The sequence below is a fragment of the Eschrichtius robustus genome, chromosome 14 (assembly GCF_028021215.1).
Source record: "Eschrichtius robustus isolate mEscRob2 chromosome 14, mEscRob2.pri, whole genome shotgun sequence".
Lineage (NCBI taxonomy): Eukaryota > Metazoa > Chordata > Mammalia > Artiodactyla > Eschrichtiidae > Eschrichtius > Eschrichtius robustus.
This window is the reverse complement of record NC_090837.1, coordinates 47,225,774-47,253,410: the sequence shown is the minus strand read 5'-3', so window position 1 is coordinate 47,253,410 and position 27,637 is coordinate 47,225,774. Positions and strand designations below refer to the sequence as shown.

At 38.1% G+C, this 27,637-nt stretch overlaps 1 protein-coding gene across 1 annotated transcript; it reads right to left on the bottom strand.

The window, feature by feature from the left end:
- On the bottom strand, positions 1 to 27,351 carry DSG3 (desmoglein 3). Its single transcript, XM_068562601.1, has 16 exons — positions 27,304 to 27,351; positions 20,431 to 20,466; positions 19,778 to 19,909; positions 17,963 to 18,118; positions 17,230 to 17,374; positions 16,063 to 16,229; positions 15,072 to 15,200; positions 14,599 to 14,784; positions 11,854 to 12,125; positions 10,502 to 10,641; positions 9,202 to 9,423; positions 7,265 to 7,522; positions 3,562 to 3,701; positions 3,195 to 3,258; positions 1,552 to 1,799; positions 1 to 618 (listed from the first exon to the last, which is right to left on the bottom strand). Exons 1-16 carry the CDS (start codon positions 27,349 to 27,351, stop codon positions 1 to 3), a joined length of 2,961 nt encoding a protein of 986 aa, XP_068418702.1.
- Between the last annotated feature and the right edge of the window lie 286 nt (positions 27,352 to 27,637).

Below are 27,637 nucleotides of genomic sequence, written 5' to 3'. Positions count from 1 at the left end.
TCACATCAGAAGGGAACAAGGATCTTCTGTACAGATTTTACTACCTGGCCCTTGTAGCTCTGCCAGACCATGTAGGTTGCCAGGAACACTGGAACTGGGACAAATCACTCTTTCCCTCACTATTACATTTTGTGTGAGAAGTGGATCAAAGACTGCAGTGGAAGACTGCACTTGGGAACCAGAAGCTGAGCAAGTCTCCGTTACCAAATAGCCACCATGCTGCAAAGGGTCACGGATGGAAATGGCTGGCTGGAGGACAGAGCCAGAAGCAGACAAAACAGACGCTCCCTGGCTGCCTGACAAAGTCTGGCACCTAACAGATTCTGACTGCTGGACTTGTACGGATTGGCCACGGGATTCAATCCGAGAACCGCTCTCTTTGGTGGGTGGCTGAGAGTTTTTGGCTTCTTCATCCATCCCAAGGCTTATCTCTGCAAGTTTTTTAAATTTGGGACTGAGTGAGTCCAAGCAGCTGTCATCAAACTCATCAGCAATAAAACTGCAACTACCCAGGGAGCCGATGGGAGAACCAGGGGCACCCATTCCTTCGTTATCATAGATCAGCAAGCAATCGTTTGCTTCCTGGCCATCGTCTTCCTCGGCACAGGCAAATGCTTTCTAAAGGTGGAGAAAAGTGGGAAAAAATGAATCATAAGAGACACCCAGTGGAAGAATGTAATATTATACCATTCTTAGAACTCAAGGTTTGATCAAGAATGCGTGACTTAGGTAATCCATAGAAGTAAGGGCACCCTCTATATCAGCAATCTTGTGAGAGCCTGACCCGTAAATAGGGCCCATGCCACACCTCGGAATATTCCTAGAATCCTCATCCTAAACAAGCCCTTCCCGCCAGTCTCTCCTCACACGCAGTGTCAGCCTTCATCTGCTCTACCAGGCTAGATGCCAGCACTTGCCAGATCTGATACCGAAACTGTAGGTGAGATCCGTTCTAAAGATGCACCAACCAAGAGGCAAGCAACCTGCCTCCCAAAGTCCTCTCTGTTCTTGCACCCTTGTCCCATTTTGATTCTATGCTTCCTGACACTTCACCTAATCTTGGACCACAGACCTTGTTCCCCCTTTTATGTTTGGGTCATTAATTCCATGGTTCTTCAACATTTTTGGATGTGGACTCCTTGACAATGTGAAGAATACTATCTATAACCCTCTCAGAAAAATGTTTGCAGATGTATTCTGACATACTTCATGGTATTGGAAATAGAAAATAAGCTGCTTTGTATTCCTAAAGAGGATGCTGCTGATCTGAAATGCAAAAGGTTTTGCTTTCTGTTGTTATTCCAGTTGGAGGAATGAGGTGCCATATTCTCTCATCTTATGTCTACCGGCCCCTTCTTCCTTTTGACCAGTAGCCTGATTTTGGCAGCCATCTTAGGTTATCTGTATTATCCTACAAGGAGCCTCTACTTTTTTCTTCTTGTATTTCACCAAGCTGCAAACCAACGAACTGTAAAACTGAAGTAGAGTCAAGTAGAAAGATCTCTAATGTTAACAAGATAACAAAAGCCACAAAGTTTTCCACCAAATTACCTGAGAAAAGTAGGAGTCTAGGAAGTTCATGTCTATTGCCCCTTCACCATAGTCCCTGTTGGTGTCTTCCATGGAATGCCTTGTTCTCATCGTTCCGGACCGTCCTGTGGAATCGTTGCTAAGTCCAGCGGCTGCTCCGAATTCTGCAGCGGCTCCAGATGCTGGAGCTGCTCCAGGGTTGGTGGCCACTTCCATTCTCAAAGCTCCTTCCACCACCGTCCCTCCAGCGTATGTATTTGTACGAACTTCTAAAAACAGGAGAAAATTCGATAACATCTCATGCTGTGATTTGTTTTGTTTTGTTTTGTTTTTTGTTTTGTTTCCTGGTCTTTGATATCCGTGAGCAGTTGCCAAGTAAAGCAAGTGTGTGGGAGAAAATACAATTTTATGACTCGAGGTGACAAGAACATCCCGCAGTCTGTTATGTGAGAGTAACAGAGGAGGTGAGGACGTAACAGAGGATATTAGCAGATGAAATAGCTCTGAGAACATGCTGATTGAAAAAATATACAAGGGCAATAGATTTTCAGTGACAACGGCCAGATATGGAAAAGTAAAAACAGAATATTCAGCACACAGCAATGGAAAGCTTCTAATGCAATGCTTGTTTGTTTTCAGGAAAAAAGAAATTGTAATTAAGCTGTCATATTGGCTCAATATGGAAACCAAAGAGGAAACATACATAATGTAATCATGCAAATTAGCAGGTGTTAATTTGGTGTCTTGGTGCTTAATGAAAATTTAATAAGCTGTGACTATTTTGCCTGTTACTTTTACGTTTTCATGGAAAGCTATTTTTTCTAGAAAATTCTGAATATAGTTTTTGCTATGTAATTATAATGGGAGAAGCAGGTAAGGATTAAGGATTAAGGTAGCTGATAAAGACAGTTACATTTTTGGGGGAGATCTTATGCGGATTTTTCAGGCTGGACATTTAAAAACAATCTATTGCTAAGCATGGAATTAAGAAAAAATTGAATATTAGGCATTAGGTCTTATGGTTCTAGTTTACACCTTAGTTGTAGCATTGAGATAAGATGAATAAAATAGTCATCTGGTAAACCAAAGAAATAAATAATTTCACCTATATGACAAATAAGCGATCCTTGTCCCATAATGATTAAATATAAGAATTGGTAATTGAACTCAAATCAGGATCCTGTTAGTTCTGGGGAAGGAAGAAGGGCAACAAGACCTAGGATGTGCACACATGAGGCTTTAACTGCAAATATTACTAATGTTGATAGGCAAAGTTGGGTGGTGAGTACATAGTGTTTGTTATATTTTCCTTTACATTCTTCTATATGTGTGAAATCTTTGCTTATTAAAAAATTAATAATGTAACCCCCTGAGAGCTCTACTTCAGTTTATTAAAGTTTGGAAAAGTATAACAAATCTTCAGCTAGTAAAAAATGGTGACATCAGTGGACAAATGAACTTATTGAAGCCAGAGCTAGGTCACAGAATTGACTGATATACTAACAGTAAACCATTTCATTGAAACCCTATTTCAGGGGTAACATCTCTCAGTATGTGCACAAATATGCAAATTATTAAGAAAAGAATTTAGAACATTTCTTATTTTTCAATATTTCTTATTTAACCCATTATTGCTTTCAAAAATAAATTTTATGTTCACTTACCAGAATTTTCCGTGAAATCAACTCCATTGGCAGTTATAGGTGGCACATAGATATTTGTGATTTCCTACAAACCATATGCAAAAAATAAATACATTTAAAAATTATCCAGATTTCACCAATATAAGTAAGCTATGCAAATGGAGACATTACAAGAATTCCAAATTCTTCCAGGAGTAACCATTTTTATGATTTGACATCTGAAGAGCTAAGATCCTAAGAGGCTCCATTCATTTTAGTACTGACTCTCATGAGTCCTTGAGGGTCAGGAGTATCATTTTTATACCCCATTACCTCTTTTTCTATATGAATATAAATCGAATTTTGTTCTGTATGATTGAAATAAATGTTTTACGAAGTGTATCCTCACCTTGTCTTCAGGTTGGGCTCCTTCAATTCCCCACGGACGAATTGTTCCTTCTGAACCATCAGGCACTGGGTTGAATCCACCGGTCACTCCCCTGAAAGGACCGGTCCCACAGTAACAGGTCAGCAGCAGAAGGAGGGCCACTAGTATATAGGAAAACAAAATATCAGCACATTTGAATCACTTGGAAACAATTTGACATGGCAATTGTCAGAAACATTACAAAGAAAATACAGTATTTTTCAACGCTTATGGATAATCTAATAGAAAGCAAAATTAGTTTCTACAAAATAAAATTTGGTAAATTAAGCATACTAAAATTTCGCATGATTATGAAACTGAAGGAGACAGATCAGATTATTCTTGAGACAAGTATATTGTTTTCTTAAAATAGGCACTGTTTGATGAATGATAAAGGTGGCCATTCAGTTCCTCAATCATTTTCCGTCATATATATTTTTTTATTATTGCATTTATTTGTACATGTTGAGGCTATGTTGTATATGGTGTCAAGTGAATACACACCTGAAGAGTCAAGATTTTAGGTGGACATTATAGTGATTTGGTAATCTGGTCTCTAATGATCTCTTAGAGAATAGCCATTAACTTGCAAACTCCCTCAGCAACTAGAGTGATGATCTAATATCATTGCACTCTTAATTGTGACTTAGGAATTCTTAGCTTGGAGGGGCCTTCCTGCCTGGGTAATAGCCATTCTTTCTGTGCTTATCAGTCACATCTTAGCAATAAAGATTAACATCATTCTCAGGCTAATGGGCCAAGAGAGAAGGGAGGCACTTCTCAGTCTAGGTAGTCAGTGACCACACCTCCACCTTTGGCCTGCTGAGGCCACCTGAATCCTAATGTTTGAATTCTGTTCACTTACTGGCAGCTTAGTGAGAGATTTAAGAGTATATAGCCTCTGGAGTCAGACTTCTAGGGTTTGAGTTTTGGTTCCACCATACACCAGCTGGACAAATTATGTCATCTTTTCTTGCCTCCATTAACTGATCCAAAGAATGGGAGAATATATAGTATCTACCTCATAGATTGCTGTGAGGATTAAATGAGATAATATAGATAAAGGATGGTACTGAGTGCCATGAGGACTTGCCAGTATTGTTTGGATGGGCTACATCAGTTGTACAAATTAGGTCAGTTTTCTATGTTTTATATATACATAAATGAAAAAAATTAGGCCAAGTATATAAAATAAAATAAGTTGGACATAATACATTTTCTCAAAATTTAGCATAATGTTCATATAAGTGATACTTCTAAAGGTTTTCTTTACTTATTGCCATTCTTAATTCTATGACTTTGTTAAATGTGTGGGAAGGGTTGAATATTATAAATGGACAAATTAGTTTTGAAAAGTGATGAATATATATCTGTATGGTCAGTATTTTTAGGTGGCCATAATAGTCTTTTAGAAATCTTGTTTATCATTGTGTGTGCAATATGTATTATGTTTTTACATATGCATCCAGAGAAAGTTCTGTCCTGCCCAAAATTCAAGATACGACATTTTGCAAATGGTGATATTTCACATGAAGCGAATGTGATTGTGGGAATAATGGAGTATATTACCTCTGACTGTCATCCTGAGCCACAGCTACTGTACAGCCATCCTGTACAGTAGCCTAGAGGATATATGCATACCTCAAAATTCAACATTTCAAAATCAGACTTATCATTGCCACCCTACTTATCTGTGCTTCCTCTGATATTTTCAATTTCATTTAATGGTTTCAGTAGCAGCCAAATTCAGTGGTGCATCTGGACTTCTGTTCCACTCTTCCCATCCATTTGTCTCCAGATCCTCTCCATGTACCCGCGTCGTGCCTTGCACATCAATTCTTTCCTTTCCAGTCTTATGCCATGGCTCAAAACCTGGCCTCCATCATCCCTTGTGAACTATTACAATAACCTCCTAACTGTTCTTTCCTTTTTAATTTACAGTACACACTGTGCCAATGTTATCTTTCTAAAATACAAATATGATCGTGTTAGTCTTTTATTCAAATACTCTCAGCAACTCTCCTTTCCATGTGTGTGTAAGCTCTTTCAAACTAGTCCCAAAGCATTCTCCAGTTTCAACTCCTTCACTCTCCACAATTTCCCCTTGCTTTAGCCTCCCAAGGCTGTGTGCTTCCTAAAACCTGCCAAGCATTTTCTGGCTTTGGCTCATGCTGTCACCCTTTGGAAACACCTTTCCCTCTTTTTGTACTTGCTATATCCTACTCATTTTCCAAGGCTCAAATGGACGATTCCCCTGAGTCTGTGAAACCTCTGCAATATTCCTTAGTGTTCACTTTTATTTTATATTATATTATTAAATATATTACAGCTCTATCATGGTATATGTTTTCCATAGAGTTAGACAATGCATAAATCTACTACTACATGAAAACCAGAATCAAGTTCCCTTTCTTGGAAGGTACCATAAAGACTCATATACAGGTACTTGAAAAATTTTTGGTTTTGAAATTGACTAATCATGACATTGGAAAACTGCAACTCTGAGTGTCAGTTTCAGCTATTAAATGAAATGATGCATGATAACTTTAGAATAGTAAACACTTAAGGGGAAAGAGGAAGGAGAATATATGGCATGTGTAGGAGGCCACTAAATGTATGGATAGCAATTTATTTCTTTTTTTTAAAGAGATCTGAATAAATATGGCAAATATTAATGTCTGTTAAGTCTGAGTGATGGTTATATGTTATATGATTATATGTGTGCAAATATTAATATCTGTTAAGTCTGAGTTGTGGTTACATTTGTGCTTGTCATGGCAATTTTCTGTTCTTCTTTGTGGCTTAAAAATATCTCATAAATTAAAAAAAATTAAATTAAGAGGTTGAATAATCTTTTTAACTCTAAAAGTCTATGGTTCTATAATAAATTAGGGAAGTGACTGTGAATTTATCAAGGATTTCTTTTATTTATACTATAAGAATTTGCCATGAAGTTCTTTTAAATAGAGACTTGTTACATTCAAGATACTAATTGATTCACACGATTTTAAGTGTAACTTTTTGAAACCTACCTATTAAAAAAAAATAAATTTTAGTTTTATTGAAAAATAATACATGTATGTAATTTCCCTCAATGTGTTCAATAAACTTAATATATTAAGTATGAGAGCCTTACAGGAGTATATTTTCAGGTAGAAAGCTGTTCTGAGGAAATTCTAGATTAAGCAATAACTTCTCAGAGCCTGTGATATATTTATGTGCATTGTAAAGCTCAAGGCTTATGATATATATTTTCCCTAAATTTATTTGGTCAGGGTTCTATTTTATTTTAGAAGTTCATGAGATTTGTATACGGAAAAGACATTTTAGAAAGTGCCACACTCATGGATAGAGTCATTATTTCGACCATGAACATCATGGCCAGTGTGTAGACTATTCATGCTTCATTTTTTTCCTTCTTGAATCTCTCATGCTGTTTTCTATATGTCTAACATATACGACTTGCTTTTCTGTATTATACATACAGATTGTTGGCAGGTGACGTGTTAGCTTTAAACATTTCTGAGTTTTCCTGAAAATGCCATTTCCGAGTCTTCCTGAAAATGCCATTTTCCCCCAGCTTTGCCTGTAAAACAACTGCGGAGATGCATTGTGCATGCAGCGGGAAGGCCTCTGCATGTGCTGACAACCCGGTGCAAGTGGAATGGTGATGCGGCATACTCACACAACAGCAGCAAAAGACCGAGGAGTAGCAGGCCGATGGCGGCAGGCCCCAGCCTAACAGGCCTCTCTTCAGTAGGCGGATTAGGGGTTTCGGTCGGGGTCAAAGTTCTACAGGTGCCACTGTTGTCACACCAACAGACTTCCAGAGCCAAGCTCTCCGGGGTCTCGCACCACATGCCCTTGCTGTCCACGATGACCAGGGAGATTCTGTACACACCGGGATATACCTGCTGTGTGCCTCGTAGCATTGCAGAGGTGGCTGAAGGGAAACAACCAGACAAATCAGCAGTAGGACAAGGCGTATCTTGCTCCTTGCTCTGAAAACTATGGTTGTTTTTTTTTTTTTTTTCTTTTTGGTGAACAGAACCAGAGTTGCCATAGACATCACTGTCACAAATAGTAGGGTGAGGCTTGAGCAGATATGAGGGCTATCGGAGATCAGTGGGTGTATGGGGTGGTACTGCCTCCTTGTCCTCCTGTCTGCCCCAGATGGGCCCATTATTCTCCCCCGTGAAAACTCAGTCCTATCTTGATTTTCCCCCAAAAGAGGAGGGGAGATGGGCATCATTTAAATCCCAGGCCTCCTTCTTCTGGGACTTAACCACTCTTCTGTACGTCTGCACCAACCCCTGGACCCTGGTGTAGACCTCTGAATGTATCCCTTCCGCCTCACTCCAGGCTTTTGTGCCTGACTTATCAAGACTGAGTTTCTGCTTTGGCTGCTGCTACTTCAGCTGCTCTTGTCGGTCCTCAACCCATGAGCCTAATGCCAGTTGTATGGGACTCCCTGTGGTGAAGGCCTGTTGCTTCTCTGACTCAAGAGCAATGATCGTTCTCCATTCTTCATTGCTATGCTCTCCCTTCTTAAGTGGGCTCCAGCAGCAGCTCTCATAAGCTGTAGGGTTGTATCCCTTGAATCATTCTTGACCCCATCATGCCCCTTGACATTGTGCCCGATCCACCTCGTCCAACCACTGCTACCTTGCCCACCCTCACCCACACAGGCGTGTCTAGTGCCAGGTCCTGTCTCTCTATGATGTTTCTTTTGTAGGCTTTTCGCTGGACATGTGTCTGGAAAACCCATTTGGCTACATGCACAATTTGGAGCTAGATCCCTACACCAGGATCAGTAAGACCCCAGGAAAGAAGGCCACGGAGAACAAGATGCCTTTGGTGACTCTGGCAATGGCAGATCCCTATGACTAGGGTACCACAGAGTAAGCACATTCATGAAAGGAAGCAAGATTAGTTCAGAAAAGAGCTAGAGATAAGTGAGTTCATTTACAAAGGATCTGAAGTGGCCTGCTGGTCATTATAAAATCCTAAAAGGGAGAAGATTCTTATTGTCTAATGGCTTCTTCCGTGAGACTCCTGGAAAGCAGAGGAAATGTGAAATTAGCATGATAAAGGTTAGGAGAAAAGGAAGGATGGATTAGCTCTTGCCCACTGGCTAATAGGTTTACAAATTTCAGTCCACCTTGCTCTCAAGATTCCTGACTAGTGACCGACTAGTGACCGCTTTGAGCAGGCTGACACCGCCAAATGCTTTATGTCTGTTGACAGCCTGCAGACATGAAGGCTGTATTTAGAAACCTAAACAGCTCTGCAATAAAATAGGTGCCTGACTATAATCTTATTTTTATTTTTTTGGGGTGTTGTGAAGGTACAGATAAAAAGTTAAAAATATAAAGCTATCCAAAAATTGGAGTCCACATGACAAGCAGAAAATATTAAATAGTGCTAATATTATATTATATCATCCCTTTTCTTTCCTGAAGAGAGAAGAAATTCATGAGGCTAGGACCTCATCTTCATTACAAAGAATTTTAAAAACTACTCTTGGAAAGGAACTGCTCCCAAATGAACTCTCTCTTAACCTTCTGGAAATATAAAGAAGCAGCAACTTTCACTTGTGGAAGCAGCTTTACAAGTACTCACCATCAAGTGTTGTGATCTCCCACACTGGCTGTCCTGTAGTTTTCTTCTGCGAAAATGTGTAGGGGCCAGAATATTCAACATTGTCCGGTAATGTAGCTTTGACAACCACGGAAGGTGATGAACTACAGATTATTTCCTTTTCCGGGACAATTATTGGACAATTTTCGTTAAAATAAGGTAGTTGGACACATATGGTGCCTGTAGAAGTTTTACCTGTTATTTCTATAAGAATAACATTTTAGAGTTAGAGAAATATACAGAACAAGTTGTACAAAAAAATAACTAAATAAATAAACCTTTAAAATTTCTCTCACATGCAGCCAGATTAGTGCATCTACTCATGAGAAATTGTATTCGTTATTCCCACAAGGAAAATGATGTCACCCAATTTCCACACCTTGTTGAGAGGAAATTTAAATTTATCAACTTGGCAGATGTCTTGATTAGAAGCATGGCTATTAATTTAATATGCTTGGAACCAAGACCTATAAGGTGATAAATTCACTGATTATGAATGAAATCAACATAAAAATAATAGTTTTCTTAAACGTATCCTACTGCACGAGCCCAGACTGTATGAAATATTTTTGCTTCTAAAGCTTGAGCCAAAGTATTTGGAATAAACTACGATTTATTTTTATTACCCAAAATATAAAGTTTATTGAAGAAAAAAATTTTAATGCTGACTATCAAAAACAATAAAATAAAAATCTCTCAGTGGTGGGATTATGAATTATTTCTGTTGTTTCCCTTAGTGCTTTTTTCTGTTTTCCCAGATAATATGATTTTGGGTGTTTATTCTTTTGTTTTATTTTTATGTTTGCTGATCGCCTTGAGCATAAATTAATTTTACACTTAGGGAAACACACATAGTCAGTGAATATTATTTTTAAAGCATTTCAAAAGATTTTTATTGTTCAATGATATAAGTGCTTGAGGTCTCTGTAAGTAACTCACTCTGTGTGTAAGTAACTCACAAAGGCTCCTCACATTTGAGCTGAGCTTCCCTGACAGGCTTTCTGTCTCAATCTTTATCCACCTTCTCAAACCCAGAAATTCCTGCCCCAACAGCAAACAACAGGACCAAACACAGAATTCACTGGTCCAACAAACTCAAGTGAGAGGCTGGGATGCTCAGTCTTCTCCTGGATTTAGCCACCTCAGACTTGAGACCCAGAGCCCCTAAGATAATTAACTTCATCTAATGATAAAGGTAATATGTTAATAATCACAGTCATCTATTCATCAAGAAATGCCAGTTGGAGTAACAGTTCTCTAAAAATGAAATATTTTTTCTTACTATCAATGGCCAGGACCTCAGCTGTGATTGTTTTGTTAACCATGAAAGTAGCATCCCAACGAATGGTTTTGGCAAATTCGATTTGAGCAGTGTTTGAACCAATAATTAGCAAACCACCATCATTACGTCCCAAGATGTATCTGTTTTGTAATAGAAGACAAGAACAGGTTTTTTTTTTCAAACATGGAATGTTACCTATTTAATGAAAATGACTCATTAGTATTTAATATATTTATACTTAATATAAGACTATGAAATATACTTTTATAAAAGCAGCAGAAGCTTAACATATTAGCACAGACAAGCAGTATTTCATAAACCTTAAGTATATGTTAGCCTGGTTTTTCAATTTTCTGCTCTGCTCAGTAAAATAACTGTGTCCTTGTTCTTTTTTTTAATGAAGATTATTATTATTGTTTTATTATTAAATTTCTTTTTGGCTGCGTTGTGTCTTTGTTGCTGCATGGGCTTTCTCTAGTTGCGGCGAGCGGGGGCTACCCTTTGTTGTGGTGCGCGGGCTTCTCATTGCGGTGGCTTCTCTTGTGGAGCACAGACTCTAGGTGCGTGGGCTTCAGTAGTTGCAGCACGTGGCCTCAGTAGTTGTGGCACATGGGCCCTAGGGCGTGCAGAATACAATAGTTGGGGTACATGGGCTCAGTAGTTGTGGCGCATGGGCTTTGTTGCTCCGTGGCATGTGGGATCTTCCCAGACCAGGGATCGAACCCATGTCCTCTGCACTGGCAGGCAGATTCTTAACCACTGCACCACCACGGAAGTCCCTGTGTCCTTGTTCTTTATACTGCAGCAGCTACTTTGCACGGTGCTCTACTATTTTAGGCATATGTGTCTTGTATGTGCTGTTCTATCTGACTGCACCACGGTCTTCTGGTGAAATTCTACTCTTTTTTAAGGCTCAACTGAAAGTCTCCATGAAACTTTTTCCTGATCTCTCTAGACAGGCTAAGTCATTCTTTTCTTAGTTTCCACTTTAACTTATGCTTATGCTACCTTTGCTCATAGCGTGCCTCTTCTTGAGTTATATGGTTCCTTGAGTTGGCTGCCTTTGTATCCCTTTGTAGCCTTGGCTCAGAATAGTTTAGATGTTATTTTGTAATAGTTTATAAATTAAAACTAGTCAAGGTAAACAACAAGTTCCTACTGTATAGCACAGGGAATTATGTTCAATATCCTGTGATAAACCATAATGGAAAAGAATATGAAAAAGATTATATATGTATAACTGAGTTGCTTTGCTGTACAGCAGAAATTAACACAACATTGTAAATCAACTAAACTTCAATAAAATAAAAAAAAAATTCAAGGAATAATAAAATATTAAAATGAAATCTCACCTGACAGTTAAGGCAGCTTGGCCAGTGTCTTCATCAATGGCTTCATATGATCCCACGATATAACCGATCAGGTATATACCGCTTATGCCTTGTGGGACAACAAATATCTTGAAAGGAGGACGGAATACAATTCCTTCCCTCATATTTATTACTTGGATTATGAGTTGGGCTGGCTGGGCTCCATGTTGAGAGATTATTGATTTGTGAAATTCAGCTTTGTTTTTGACGGTGACATTAAGTTTCAAAGTTTGTAGTTGTTCATAATCTAGAGACTAGAGTAAAAATAAAATTAGAAGGAAAGAGGCGTCACAAAAATATCTGGAAAGAGGACAAGAGAGCTCTATGCTACGTGCTATGAATGAATCCTTTATTTCTATACAGCGAAACGGTTTCACAGATCATTGCAATGCTGTGATGAGAATCCTTTAGAATTTGTAACTCATGAAACCTCAGTTTGGTAACAGATACTTATGAAGCAGAGTACTTCTTTATAGACTAACAAAACACCTTTATAGTTTCTTCAGGCTGTGTGGTACAGTGGGAAGAATCACAAATTTTCTATGGTAATGTGGTTTGAACCCTGATTCTGCTACTTAATAGCTATGTGACTCAGGGCACATTTACTATCTCTGATCCTCAACTTTTTGCTTCTGGTAAAACACTGTTACCTCATCAGATTGTCGTAAGGACTGAACTAGTTAAGGCCCATAATACATTCCTGTAAATGGCAGCTACGTCCATTCACAGAATAGTTATTGGATTCCTGTGCAATAATATCCTTTCTGGCTTTAAAAATTCCCTGTTGGCAAAGATAAATTATCTTAATAAACTTGGTTGGCAAATAGGCCTCTGCAAAGCAGTGAGTGGGTGGCCCACCGACTCTTCATAGAACCATTTTCAGATAGTCCTGTGTGTTACCTATTTGTTTGACCCTGTTATTGAGGTGGCCCAAATCAAGGCCTGAGGTATCCCAGGATAGTTTTTTCCATTCACTAGTAAATTTTTTAAGGGTGATGGGATAAGGAAATGTTCATTTTGGTTACATTTGTGTATAACTGAAAATAATTAAGGTATGAGATCCAGGTTTGAGTTTTAACTTTGCAATGACTGGTTTTGTGGGCTCAAGTGTTTCCTAGTGGAGAAGAAGAGAACGATGCTTAAATAGGTCCTTATAATATAAGGGGTAATTGACAAAAGAGATTACAGAGTCTATGTGTGAAAGCGAGTGAAGACTTGTACTGGAGAAAGTCAGGAAAGGCTTCCGAGAGGTTTTCATGTGAGCAGAGTGATTCGGGGTGAGGAGGAGTTATTCAGGCAGAGTGAAAGCACTTGCAAATACCAGAGTTACAGAAGGTGATAGGGAGATGGCTGCTGAGAGGCCTTGGATGCAATTCTGAGGGGGTTGAAGGTCATTCTCAAAGGCCAGCAGGTGGTCATCACCCTGGCTGCATATTGAGAGTCCCCTGAGGAGCCTTTAAGAGCCGCTTGCTGCCTGGCCTTCCCTGCAGACCAACTGAACCAGTAGTTCCTAACTTGCCACAGGCTGGGAGAAGCTGCAGGTGATTCACATGGACAATCTTGATTGAGGGCCATTTTCACAGCCAATGGAGAACAAGGAAAGTTTTTAAAGAGGAGAGTGACGGGTCCAAATTGGCTTTAAGAAAAATGTGATCGAAGGAGAATGAAGGGAAGTATACACAGGAGGTAGGTACGTCAATCAGGAGGGGACGGGGGGGCAAGGCTGAGAAGAGCACAGGCTGTGAGAAGGAAGACCAGGGCTAGACTTTAAGGACAGTTTCTAGGGCAGAATTTGATGTCTGGCTCTGGGTGGTGAGAAAATGCCACGATTGAAGGATAAGGCCCAGGTTTCTAGTTTGGGAGACTGGATGACACCAACACAGAAGACTGGGAATATCTCATTCCTAGGCATTGTCGGGAGTTTATAACAAAACCCTTGCAACTGAGGACGGCTGTAACCCACTCTGAAAAGCAGAGTAATAGCAACCGCTTATGTGGCTTCCAACAATCTAGAATTCCAGGGATCTCCCTTTTAAGGAATATTATGGATCTGTCATTCTACTGGAGTCACAGAATTAAAGAGAGAAGCTCCCATATAGTGCAATGTTCTATGACAAGGAATGTCACAGAATAGTGGTAATATTCTTCTAGTCTATACAATATCCAGGCATGAATAGCCTTATGTTATTTCAGATGAAGGGTCTGTTGTAGCCAAGCCTGTTAAATGGAAGTGTTACTCAATTATTTATTTTTTATTTTGCAGATTTAGTTTTTACATTTCCATTTTCTAGAAAAAGTCGCATTTTTTTTTTTTCCCTCTGAGGACCGTAGCTAATCCATTTAACGTAAGTTGACAAATTCACAAGCAACTATTCCATGTATTCTTGTCTGTTCCCGAGTTTAAGTCGGGAAGTGCGTTTTACTTTCTTGTGCATAAAACAGGCACACCGATAAATATATGTATATTAGTGTGTTTGTGTTTCTATAGAAAGTGTGATAGCTTGGAAGGAAACAAATCAACATGTTAAGAGAATTTCCTTAGGTAATGGGGCTATGTGTGTCTTCAAAATTCTATCTACTTTTATGTGTTTTTTACGTTTTCTATAAAGAAGTGGTATTATTATTCATAAGTGAATAAAGTTTATTTATGACAGTTTTGGTTAAAATATAGTAATAGTTTTGGTTAATACAGAACATTTTTCCCACTGAAGGGAAATCAGACCTTACCTTAACCACCTTAAAGATGCCTTCGTTAGTTATGGGATCAGTTTGTATTTCAAACCAGTTCCCATCATTTCCAGAGGTAAAGGAATACACTGCAAACCAATTATCTGTGAACTCTTCGTCCAAATCTATTACTTGAAATCGAAGCAAGTCAGAACTTAAAGTGTTTTCCTTGATACTTGCTGAATACTAAAAAAAAAAAAAAAAAAAAAAAAAAAAAAAGCGAAATTTAAGACTCACTGGCAGGCTTTATCTAAATGAATTATATTCATTCTGAATGGCATTAGTCATTAATTCTCTAATTATGTATTGCTTCTTTGCTGTTTACTGAATTCTTATATTTTACAATAGCTTATCTTAAAAGAAAAGTGCAGAGAGCTCAAATAAAAGCCAGCAAGCAGGCAAATCCTGGATTAGGATGGCAAGGTATAACATAAAAAAATATATAATTATTTTTCAAGGAATGAAAGGCACACCTGCGGTTTTCTGAACGTTGGGATATTATCGTTGACATCTTTCACTGTAATGTTACATTCACATTGTGTTGCTAGTCCTTCTCCATCTCTGTCTGCACCATGCACAACCAGATTATACCTGCTAACTTGCTAAATTTGGAGAAAAAATAAAGAAAAATGATTAATCTCTAGTGCCAGAGGTACGAATGACAACTCCTTGCTTCCTATGGGAAGGAGGTGAAAATATTCAAGTTCATGGTTCATTCTCTAGAAGGACCACACGCACCGTTCATCGTCCATCATAGAGGAGGTATGTGGGGCTCTGGATGGTTGGGTGGAAGTCTTTATGAGGCTAGTACAGGTTTTCTCTGAGCTTCTTAGGGCAGGATAGTACCCTTAGAGCAAAAATAGACAATGAGGGTGGTGGGATGTTTATCAGAGGGCAACTCACTTACAGAGCTTCCCTGCTGGTCTGTTTGGAAAATCACTTGTATAAAAGTTATACAGAGTCTGATGGGGTAGCGTGCATTGATGGAGATGTGGTGGTAGGACAATGGAGCAGAGAGAGGAAGGGGATTCTTTAGTATTCCGGAAGTAGGGGTAAATTTGAGAGAAGTCAGGAGAAAAAGCATGACACCAGAGAAGGCTTTACTCCAGATAGAAATTTCTCCCTCCATCTAAGAAATTTCCTTCTCCTCCATCATATGAGGGATTAACCCCAGTTCAGTCTCTGTCGTGCATGCAATGCCTTCCCTCACTCCCCCGCTTTAACTCCCAAGGGTATGCTGACACTTGTTTCCTTAGGTACAATTGATTGCGCAGGTCTCAAGTACACATCCTACCCCAGCAGAATCACGCTAGGATGCAAGGAGTTTCCCTAGATTGGGCCAAGTGAGTCCTGGGAACCTCTTTTCCTTCCTCCTTTCATTCTCAGGTAGAAAGGAGTCACCTCTCTTAACATTCTTACAACCGAATCCTGAGTTATTGAACGCTCCCCAGTGCCTTGCCTTACCTCTCGATCAAGCGAATTGGTCAAAGTGTGGACTTCCCCGGTGTGTCTGCTTAGGAGGAACATGGGTGCGCCTGCAGGTTCCTGAGAGATAATTTTGAAGGCAATTTTAGAGTTCAAGTTGTTCGGTTCATCTGCATCTGTGGCATTCAGGATCATCACCAGTGAGTCTAGGAATACGGAAGAAGTTTATTAAGGAATATGTAAAGATTGACACTATGTTCACATGAAATGTTCAGCACAATTTCAAACTGATTTTTGTCTTTTAAGATCTTAAAACTAGAGGGCTTCCCTGGTGGCACAGTGGTTGGGAATATGCCTGCCAATGCAGGGGACATGGGTTCGAGCCCTGGTCCGGGAAGATCCCACCTGCCGCGGCGCAACGAAGCCTGCGCGCCACAACTACTGAGCCTGTGCTCTAGAGCCCACACGCCACAACCACTGAAGCCCGCGCGCCTAGAACCCGTGCTCCGCAAGAGAGAAGGCACCACAAGGAGAAGCCCACGCACTGCAAGCCGCTCTCCGCAACTAGAGAAAGCCCGTGCGCAGCAACAAAGACCCAACGCGGCCAAAATTAAATAAATAAATAAATTAAATAAGTCTATTTAAAAAATTTTTAAAAAAATCTGAAAACTATCTGTGTGCTAAAAAAATATTACATGTCACTTGCAATATCTCTTACTGTCTCTCTCAATCAGGGGAGCTGCGGTGCCTTCCGGTAAAAATCCTCCACTTCTCACTAAGCCTTGGTTGGTTGTGTTGAGGTTGGGACTATTTTCTCTTTATTTTTTCCCTTGCTGGATGGCCTTATAATTCTCCCTTCCCCCCCCCCCATTATCCAAGTAATGAGTATATCTCTGTCCCTTATAACCTAAAAAAGCCCAGCTGATGCATCCAGGTTGCCTAAAGCCACCTCCTCATCTTTGTGACTAGGATAAGCTTTGACTTGACAACACAATCACAATTTGGAAATATAGTACACTGGCCGTGAACAAGTAGCTCAACCACAAATATTAGAAAGGAAGACTCAGGTTATCTTGACGAATTTTTCTTCAAAACTACTGATGAAGCTAAGAGAATAAATTAGCTTGTCAAAATGATGTACTATAGTGACACTTGTATCTGAAAAACAAAAACAAAATTAAATGGTAGTTACCGCAAAAGACTTACTCGAAGAACTTCTTTCTTCAATTTCACCCACGAACATACTTGTTGAGAACACTGGAGCATTGTCATTTATATCTAAAATTTTGACTGTTAGTATAAGCGGTTTCTCTACATCTTGTCCCAGGGCACTGAGAGCACGACAGGTAATCTAGAAAAGGAGGGGAAATGTTAATTAACATTCTACAAACTTTAGTTTGCCTACTATTAAAACTTGTAGAGATAAGGCCTCTCCTGGCATGTACAGTGCTTTTGTGCAAAGACGAAAAGTATTTCCCCAGAGAGGAGACGAAGCAGAAAAAGGTGCCGACTCTGGGCGTACCAGTTGGGCAAATTGCCCCTTCCTGCAGGCTGGTACGTGTCTCCTGGCAGCATGAAGCTCTTGGCAAGCAGCGTGCTGGAGTTGAGCGCTCATGCACCCTCCTGGGGTATTCCTTCAGGGGCACAACCATAAGGGGAGGCTCTTTGTTTTGTTTTAGTTTTTAATTTTTTGGCCATGCCGCGAGGCATGCAGGATTTTAGTTCCCCAACCAGGGATCGAACCTGCGCCCCCTGCAGAGGAAGCGCAGAGTCTTAACCGCCGGACTGCCAGGGAAGTCCAGGGGAGGCTCTCTGTAGAGGGACTAATATTGTTATTTGTTGGTGGATGGATTCATGCACTGATCTCTCTTCTAAATTAACCTTCTAAAGCCACTGTGCACGAGGGGAAGGGTGGCCGATATCGAGGACACAAACTTACTTGGAAGCTTGGGGTTTCCTCACGATCAACTATGGTTGTTATGTTAATTTCTCCAGTGTTTCTGTCAACAATGAAGATTCCAAGAGGGGGCTGATCAATTCCTATTCCAGTAATGTGGTAGGTAATATCCTGGTTTACTTGGAAATCTGAAGTAATCTGTAGCCCAAAATACCCAAAATGTTAAGGTGATCATCACTCAGGCCTATTCCTTCCCCTCCTCTCCTCCATACTCTCAAGTCAATCTATTCATTTTATTCACACTTTCTTGACACTGTGCTGTGTACTTTTTTGCCTTGATAGATAGTAGGAATGTGAAATAAATTCAAATTTTTGCTTCTGTTGACCACTAGGGACCAATGTGTCGTTAATCATGCTGGCTTTAGAATATTTGCCCGGATTGTGGTCACCATGGTGATGTTAAAAGGTTGAGAGAAAGTCAAGGACACTTAATATTGACAAGCCTACTTCTGAATGCTCCTTTCCTTCGCAGGTAACATTAAAAAAACAAAAAAGACATTTATTTTAGTTTAAAAAGGAGGAGCTGGAGAAAAAAAGGGAAAGGGATTATATAGTAAGTGTTAATATTAGAATGCATTGCTTTTATTATTATTTTTTAAACTTTTTAATAGGGAAAACTTCAAATATATTATCAAGTTAGAAGAGTATAACGAACCTGATATATCTCATCACCCAGCTTCAACAGTTCTGAATACATGGCCAATCCCATGTTGACTCTCAACCATCTTTAATTATCTTATTGCTGTGTATTGGTATGGTATGATTTCAAATCCACTTTAAAAAAAAAAAAATCTAAGAATAAAGTTGTTTTGTTCTAAGAGTGAAGTTGCCTACGTTGAGGAAGCTGTGTCAGGATGTCATCATGGACATCCGTGGCTGTCAATAAACATTCAGTAGCTCAGCTATTGGGGAGCAATGTTGGGAGCTTATTGATACGAACATGTGGAGCAGCCATTATGGCTGAGGGACATTTAAGCTTTAAATATCAGGAGATTATGAGGACCTCTTGAGAGCGTTCAGTCTGGGCAAGGCAACTCTTTGCTGATCTAAATAGCTCTCTTGAAGACCTTGAGGCATTATTAGCTCCTGCCTGGGCAAGGCAGCTCTTTGCCTGGCAGTGGTGAAAACCACGATCTTGCTTGCCAGTACCACCGCCTCTGTTCCCTAGTAACGTGCTCTAGTGATAAGGGACTTGTGCTTTTGCACTGGACATCAGCTTGTGGTTGACTAAACTGACTCTCCCAAGAACCAACTCGTAGAAAAGTACAACTCAACTACATTTGTACTCTATTCCTTTCACCTCTCCCTTGCCTGGAACAATAGTGTGATTAATCTACTTGTGGTTAGGAGTACGGTATTTACTGGTTTATTGGGAGACATTATCTTATATGTTATTGGCTTGTGAAATTATTATAACTCCTGCAGTGAACCCGTGCTAAATAAATTACTGGTAAAAATCTTATTCTCGGAGCATAATTTGCTGCCCCAAACAAAGCACTTTCCATATAATTTTCTATTTGTTTGCTAGAATCTGAATCCAAAAAGGTGTATCCATTGAAATTGATTGAAATGTCTCTTAATTATGTTTTATTACTCTAGAAGCTATAGCTCCTTCATCTGTCTCTCTTTTAAATTGTTATTACTATTATTACTGTGTTTTTTGTTTTGTTGAAGATACCAGGTTATTTGTTTTGTGGACTCCTCAGTCTGCATTTTGCTAATTGGAATTGCCATATTATTTTAATTTACATCTAGTACATTTATTCTGAAAACATTACTTCTGCTCATAATACTTACTGTGGCAATTGGATTTCTTTTCGAGTTGTCTTCTTCTTCTCTGCAGGGTCTTGCAAATTTCACCCATTCACGTTTGTATCTCCTTTTGCCTTGTTGTACCGCTGTCTCATATTCTCCATGTTGCCCTTTTGTCTTATGTAAAAAGGGATTCCATTTTATTATGCACATTGTTGGAAATTTTTGCTTTGAGTATTAATTATAGACACCTAGGTTGAGGAGCCTCCTACGTTTCAAGATCTCTAAGACTGTTAAATATCTAATTTTCTCTCCCTCACACTGTCAAGCAAAGAAGAAACATTAAATAACTAGAATAGCTACAGAGCTATATGATTTTTAATATTAGCATTTAATCATATTTTATATTTTCTATATATATTCCACAACATCTAACTATTCTGTGCATAAAAGACAGGTTTAATGAAAACCTGTTGATTTATTTAAGATAAGAAGAATGTATACGGTAAGTTACAATAAAGACACTTATTCTTGCTAGTATTTAAATATTATTAGGTTAGCCATTAGAATTTTAATTATATTTTCACAATTAAATTATTAAATAATTTAAAACATTAAATATTTATTTTTCCTGAGTACAATTTTAATTTTTTAACTAAACTATTATTTTAATTACAAAAAACGTTTTCATACTTTACCTCTATTCTCCATTCTCCATGAACCAAAAGGACCACCTGTAGACATTTAAATAAAGTCAAATTAAATGTGAATTCTTCAAATAAGCAATTATATAAGATGATAATCCTGGTTTTTACATTCTGCTGTTCATATTGTAGTTTGTTTCTATTTCAAAAGAAGTAGATTTGGAGACACAGTATTCAAAGGGCAAAATCCTTCCAAAAAAAAGAAAATACTCTTCGTATAAACAAGTTCTTTCAGTTCTTTAATCTGACTACAGCATTTCAATGATACACAGGAGAATCTATTGGACTTTTCAAAATTCTAACAGTTGTTGCAGCAACCAGACTTTTCTCACCTGGCTGCTCTATAAACACTTCCCGGGAGCTATGGAAGCTATTGCTTTGGGAAACAATGGTGAGCATCATTGTGATAAACTTCAGAAAGTGCCATAGGAGATTATTAAAAGCCATGACCTACGCTACTGACTTGTACAAAGGCAATGCTGTATTAGTTAGTTGCAATTGCAGGGTAAGGCATTTTCTTAGTCATATAAGAGTGGAGAGAGTGGAAAGGAACTAGTCTAATTTAGAGAATGAAACGTAAAAGATCGGGATATGCTATTCCAGTCACTAGTGTTGTTTTCTGTGGGACATGGATCTGCGCATCTCTGCCTTACTACTTCAATTTAAATTTGAGCTTAATATTCATACTGATCTGAAAAAAACTAAAAATAAAGATAAAATGAAGCCGGGTGGGCCAGGGTCTTCACTTTCTCAAGAGCATACAGGACCTTCATCTGTGTCATTTTCCCCCTGGAATGCATTCTTCTTTCCCTTCACACACTTAAATATTACTCATCCTTTAAGATCATTTCAAGTTCCAACAGTCTCCATGAAACTGTCCTTACTGATGTCTCTTTTTCTGAGTTTGTACAACACATATTCTATAACATGCAGTTTTGCTCGTAATGGTTTACCATGATTTATTATTTCTTATGGTTTTATGTGCATTGTGATATCGAGCCAAGAGAATTGCAAACTTCCCAAATCATTGCTTCTGTATTATTTTTCTTCTTGCAATTCGTACAATACCTGTCCCTCAGCAGATGTTTAACCACTATTTTGTGACTCACTGATTACCTAATCTGAAGAGAATCTGGTAGGGAAAAGATTGTGAAAAATAAATCAGAAGAAAAAAATGATTATTTTTTTGTGTCAGTTGCTATTCATAGAGCTTTATGTTTACTATCTCACTTAGTATGGCAGTCATCTGAAGGAGATTCTTTTATTGTAATCCCTATTTCATGGATGAAGAAATGGAGACATGAGAGAATGAGTACTTTGCCCCAACTAACAGCCCCAGGAGAGCCAGGATTTGCACCCCTGCAGCCTGACTCTAAAGCGTGCACATCACCACTACACTAGATTCTAACCAAAGTCAACGTAGATAAATAGAAAAAAACTAGTCATAGAAAGAAAGTTATATGATAGTCAGTTTAGATTTCTTCCTGGCAAAGGCTGCAGTTATTCCTGAAACAATGTAGATTTATTACATTGTTTATTTTGGAAGGTTATAATAAAGAGGCAGGCCCCAGTCTGAACCAAAGGAATAATCATACCAGACATAGAACACCAGGACCCTTCCATTCTAAAAATTTCAGTAAAATCTTTATTTCGAAGGGTGTTTGTTAAAATTGTCATGAAAAAGAACCATTACTGTGGTTCTAACAGGTCTCAAAATGATTTTACAGCTTTGCTGCTCTTTATTAAACAATATCATGAGTTACTTGGGAGAAAAGACCAGAGCAATGTAGTCACTGTACTACTTTCTCAGTTCTTAAGAACAACTCAGCCACATGTGAGAGGAGGGATGGACCAGGCACAATCTCTTTTACAGGAAAACCAGAAAGAGTCATCCAGAAAATATGAATCATGTTTGTACTAGCCCCATGGAGAATGATTCTTCTAGTAGACATTAAGGCATGATTTCTGTTTTCCTGGGAAGCAAAGGAAGGACAAACCCTAAACTATGGAAAATGAGCATTTCAGACAGGTGTTTCTTATTTGTTCAATCATTTCATTGAATCAGAGCCCCTAGAGAAGTTACTCAGCCAAACCTTTACTGTTTCCCATCCTCTCTTTTAAAGTCAGACCAACAAGAATGTTCTCCAATTTTAGGGAATATTGTGAAAATGGGATTATTTTTGTATTTCTAGGAATACGGGGGCACTTCTGAATAATGCAGTGTTCTTTATACATGTATTGAGACATGTAATCATAGGCTTACATTATTTTGAATAGTGCTTTTAAAAAACTTTCCTATTTTAGTTAATTAATACTTATATGTGGCTACTTAGATGTTTTAGTTACTTTGTTCATATACGTATTTTGAATATGTAATAAATATTTCAATAGTTTCTTGACAATGTAAATCAACTAAGTTTTCTTTTTTTGTGGCCTAGAGTCTAGGAAATACCAATGTGGAGAAAACACTCCATATCTTGAGAATTTCTTTACTTTTCTTTCTTCCCTTTGTTTCCTGGTTATTTTTATAATTTTGACTACATGATTTTTAAAGCATTGATATGGTCTAAATACCTTGGCATACGTAAGAATTAGAAATATTTTATTAAAAGCAAATGAGATTATTAGGTTAAAAAGCGTATGACATAAAGTGAGTTGATATTCACATGCCCTATTTGCTAATTAAAATGTATGTAGTTATAGCATTAAGATTCCTATTGAGTATGGTAGGTCAACAATAAATATATTTTGAGGATATGGGTGACTGGATTTTTAAATATCATATATAATAACAATTGCTTTTTACTGAGCTGGCCAAGGTTTTGTTTAGAGTAATCTGTTACTTTAGTGTGGGGAAGGACAGACTGTTAGACTGTGGATTGGATCCACGGAGCTAGTCCTAGCCAGGCTAGGGCATGGCCACTCTTCTCAGAATGGGATAAGAGTGGATCACACCCACTGCCCTCTGGGAAATTTGTAGAATGAATTGGGTAGTTCAAAGAAATCATTACAAATTTTAAACTTGATTTTTTAAAATTATTAATTATTTTTGGAAAAATTCATGAAATATATATACATAGGTTGGTGATATTTTTACAACTGGTTAAGAACAATGATTATTTATGTATCAGATCATAGAGGTCATTCAATACATGTTTGAATAAATTTCATATGTACAATTCAGAAGAAATGAGTGATTTATATTTTATGATACCTCATAGCTTTATATATATATATAGACTTTTTAAAATTAAAATTTAAAAACCTGGAAGTATTTTAATAAGCTTTGTATTAATCAAGGCAAATTCTTTAATTGAAATAAAATGATATATGTTTAATTACTTAAAAAGTAATTTAGGACGGTTTAATTTTTAATAACTGATGTTTAGAGTAAGCTCAATTTAGAAAGTTAAGCCTTGTATCATGATAGAGGTGATAAGAAAAACAAATACCCATGGCTGTTTTCAAGAGCTCATTTTAAAGACTGTGTAGGATGCAGTCAAATGTAGCAATGGAAAATTGGACACTGGATCCTGAATCCCTGAATTAAAATCCCAGTCTCACCATGTACCAGCTGAATAACTTAGGAACATTACTTAATTTTTCAGTTTCCTCATCTGTAAAATAGAAATAATAATTCTACTTACTTTATAGGTTTGTTGTGAGGATTAAATGAATTAACACCTCTAAAGCATAGAGATGATCCCTAGCCTACAGTAACTGCTTAATAAGTGTTAATTACTTCTGTCCAGACTTTTAAAAAATGGTGTAAAAGAGCCACTGTGATATTAAGTGACCTTTTATTATTATTATTCATGTCAAGGCACATAAGGACTTTCTCTTTCTTGAGCATCAGAAAAAGACAAGAACCAGCGCTCCACCGTACAATTGTGTAGGTTGCTCCTTGCACAACTCCAGGGGGCACTGTTCACATTGTAGTTTATGTGAATGCACTTCCTGGCATTGTGCAGTGTACAGCCTGGCCAACTGTGCAGTGGCCATGCAAGAAAAATGTGCATATTATACAAATTCAATTATTCATAGTATAATTATGGATAGTAGCCAATTGCCTATGTAATTCTTGAGATGAACTTCCCAAAGCAAGCCCTCACCTTAGGCTATCAGAATGACTCTTAACAGGAAAGGTAGAGACAAAGGCTAAGAGGTTTATGAGAAACGTCATGGACACTGAGTGTTCTAAGTGAAAACCGGTTTCCGGTATTAAGTAAGTGGGAGCGGTAATAGGTGGAAGTAATGACATCTTTCCTAAGTTTTGCTCAAGTCAGGCAGGGCTGGATGGAATTTCTTGGCAAGGTTATTCTGATTTTAGAATCTTAACTTTTGGAGAGGATCAGGAGGAAATTTATTTTCATATATTTATTAGTACTGGAAATTGGATTGCTTCATCAATCAAGATTCATCTTTATTACTAAAATATTACAAATAATAGGAATTAGAGTCTTACAAAGCACTTTATGTTTTCCAGAGCACTTTCCTATGCACATAGCTCCTTTATTCTTACTGTGGTCACTCTCGTTAGTCAGGGGGATATGATTATTCTTATTTGACAGCTGAGGAAGCAAGGCCTGGAGTGAGTCAGTGGTACAGGCATAGATTGAAGTCTGTGACTTAGCTTTCATATATTACCTCTCTAGGCAACACTTGTATGGTCATAGGTTGGTGGCATTAACTCAAAACCTCCAAACAGGTCTTCCAACTTTCAGACCCCACCCTTTAATAACAAAAGATGTGCGTTCCCACTCCGCAGTGCTTTTAAAAAGCATTGTTTTTTCCCATCACCAAGCTATTTTGAAACTCTGGGTGGCTCCCCACTTCTAAAAGGGTTTCATTAGCCTTCACAGAACGCACTTTTCAGTCTGACCCTCATCTGCCTTTTTAACTTCATGTCCAGATTCTCCAATGCAGACTATCATTCCAGCCAAATCAGTGTGTCCATTGCCTCTAGGCAAGTGCCGTAATTGCGCCTGCCTTTGCATGTGCTGGGCTGACAACTGAAGATATCTCCCTGTGGCCCATCTATACTTACCAAAAAGCGGCTCAAATCTCACCTGGTCCATGGAGCCTTGTTTGCCTACCCCACCTCTGACTGACACCGCCTTCCACTAATAGCATTAAGAGTAGACCAGCACTATCCAGTTGAAATATAATAACCACAAATGTGAGCTGCATATATAATTTTAAATTTTCTATTATCCATATTAAAAAGGTTAAAAAGGTGAAATTAATTTTATTAATATATTTTAAACTAATATATCCAAAATACTGCCATTTCAATATGTAATCAACATAAAAATTATTAATGATAAATTTTTTTTTCATACTGAATCTTCAAAACATGGTGTATGCTTTATACTTAACAGCACATTTCAATACAGATCAACCACATTTCAAGTGGTTGATAGCTACATGTGGCTACTAGCTACCATATTGGAAAGAGCAGGTCCAGACCTCTCAGTTTAACAATTATGTATGAAGTTATATTGTTGTTTAAATAGCTTGTGTGTTTGTGTATGTGTGCCTGTAAAATTTTCCTGAGGGGAGCAAAATGTTCTAACCTCTCATAGCTTCTTCCATGACTAACATTATAGAAGCACCATGAGGGGAAGTTATAGTTGAGAGAGGCCGCATTCAATCATTCATTTATCCATTCTTCAAACAATTGTGCATTCACTGTAAGACCGATATTACGGTGGGCATTGGGGATACAAAGATGAATAAAACTGTCATAATAGAAACAGACTCAAACAGAAGGGTGTGATACCAATTTTTCTGCTTGACCATTGCCATGAGAAGGAAGGCTGGGAAACTGGCTCACAGGCAGTCTATTCTAATTTTAAACGTACTTAATTTTTAGAACGTTCTTCCTTGAGAACTATCTCCCTATAACTTCTTGAAGTTCAATTATCTCAGTTTTTTTAGATGAGGAAATGAGGTAAACTGATGTGTAGGCCAACCCAACTTATTATTGATAAAATGAGGAATCAGTATTAGGAATCTAAAAAATATTCATTATGGCGTATTTCACTATTTTGATATCTTTGTGTAACTGATAATATTGTGACAAGTTTTCTTCTTTACTAAAATAACACATTTAAGGAAAAAACTAGTCTGTAATATCCAGGCTAGTGCTTTGCTCTCCAGATTCCACTTCTCTTTTATGTAATATTATATAAATCTTTCCCAATCCAAAAAAGTATTACTCTTCTGAAAAACTGGCTTATAAAATATTCTGTCTTCTTTCGTACCCAAAGGTTGGATGTCTTTTGCACATAAAGGCTGAACATAAAACACTGTTTTCTCAATAACCCTCCCAACTTCTCTAGAGTCAAACATTGCTTTGATTTTAATTCCATGGTCTTTGACTACTTAAAAACATGTCAGGAATCAAGACCAGGCATGTACAATTCTCAGCCATATGCTTAAGAGATATAAAACCTTGGAAAATAGACCTCGTTCTCTTTTATGTGTTTTAGTTTGTGTATTAGAATAAAAGCATGAATAAAAAGATGAATAAAAGCATTACTTTGAAGAAAGTCAAGGTGTTGTGGAAAATAGACTTGAGACCAGGATTATTTAATTCTTTAGTTAATTATTTACCTAAAGAAATGCTAAATAGCAACTTTCAAATTCATTTCTATCTGGCTTATTTTCTTATGTGAAAATACAACCTTAAAAAAAACAACTAAAGGGGGAAATCGGTAATCTTTACAATTTCATTTTAAAATGTTTATTTCCACTGAACTCTTTTTAGAATTTATAATAGAGATTCAGCAGTCAAATATAGCATTCTCTAACAAGGAAGGAAACAGGGAAAGTTTGCAATTATTAGAAAAAAATAGGACTTACCATTAAAATGGTCAGAGCCCCTGTGGTTCTGAAAAGGAACCAAGCCATTGTCTCTGATTTCCTTGGTGAACGAATCCAAGGGAGCTGCTGCTTTAGTCCTTCCAACCGCCTGCATGCGATGTCTAAGGAAAGCCCTCTCAGCGTCTCTGCTGTCTTCAGGACAGCAGGAGTCTTCAGGAGTCTGCAGATGGCCTGTTCTGCAGCTCCTTCCCACCCTAAACCCGAAACGCTTGCATCACTTTTGCTCCCAGGTAAAAACTTAGACACACCTCAATTCCTGAAGCAATGAAATCCTCTGTTGGAAGCTGAAAGAAAAGTTCGCAGGCTAAAAACC

Excerpts from the sequence above, each read along its gene's own strand:
- DSG3 (XM_068562601.1), bottom strand. The coding sequence starts at position 27,351 with ATGGCTTGGTTCCTTTTCAGAACCACAGGGGCTCTGACCATTTTAATG. Across the intron at positions 19,910-20,430 it reads ATGGAGAATGGAGAATAGAG|ACAAAAGGGCAACATGGAGA; the intron begins GTAAAGTATGAA and ends TTTTTACATAAG. Across the intron at positions 7,523-9,201 it reads GGAGATCACAACACTTGATG|CCACCTCTGCAATGCTACGA; the intron begins GTGAGTACTTGT and ends GTTTCCCTTCAG.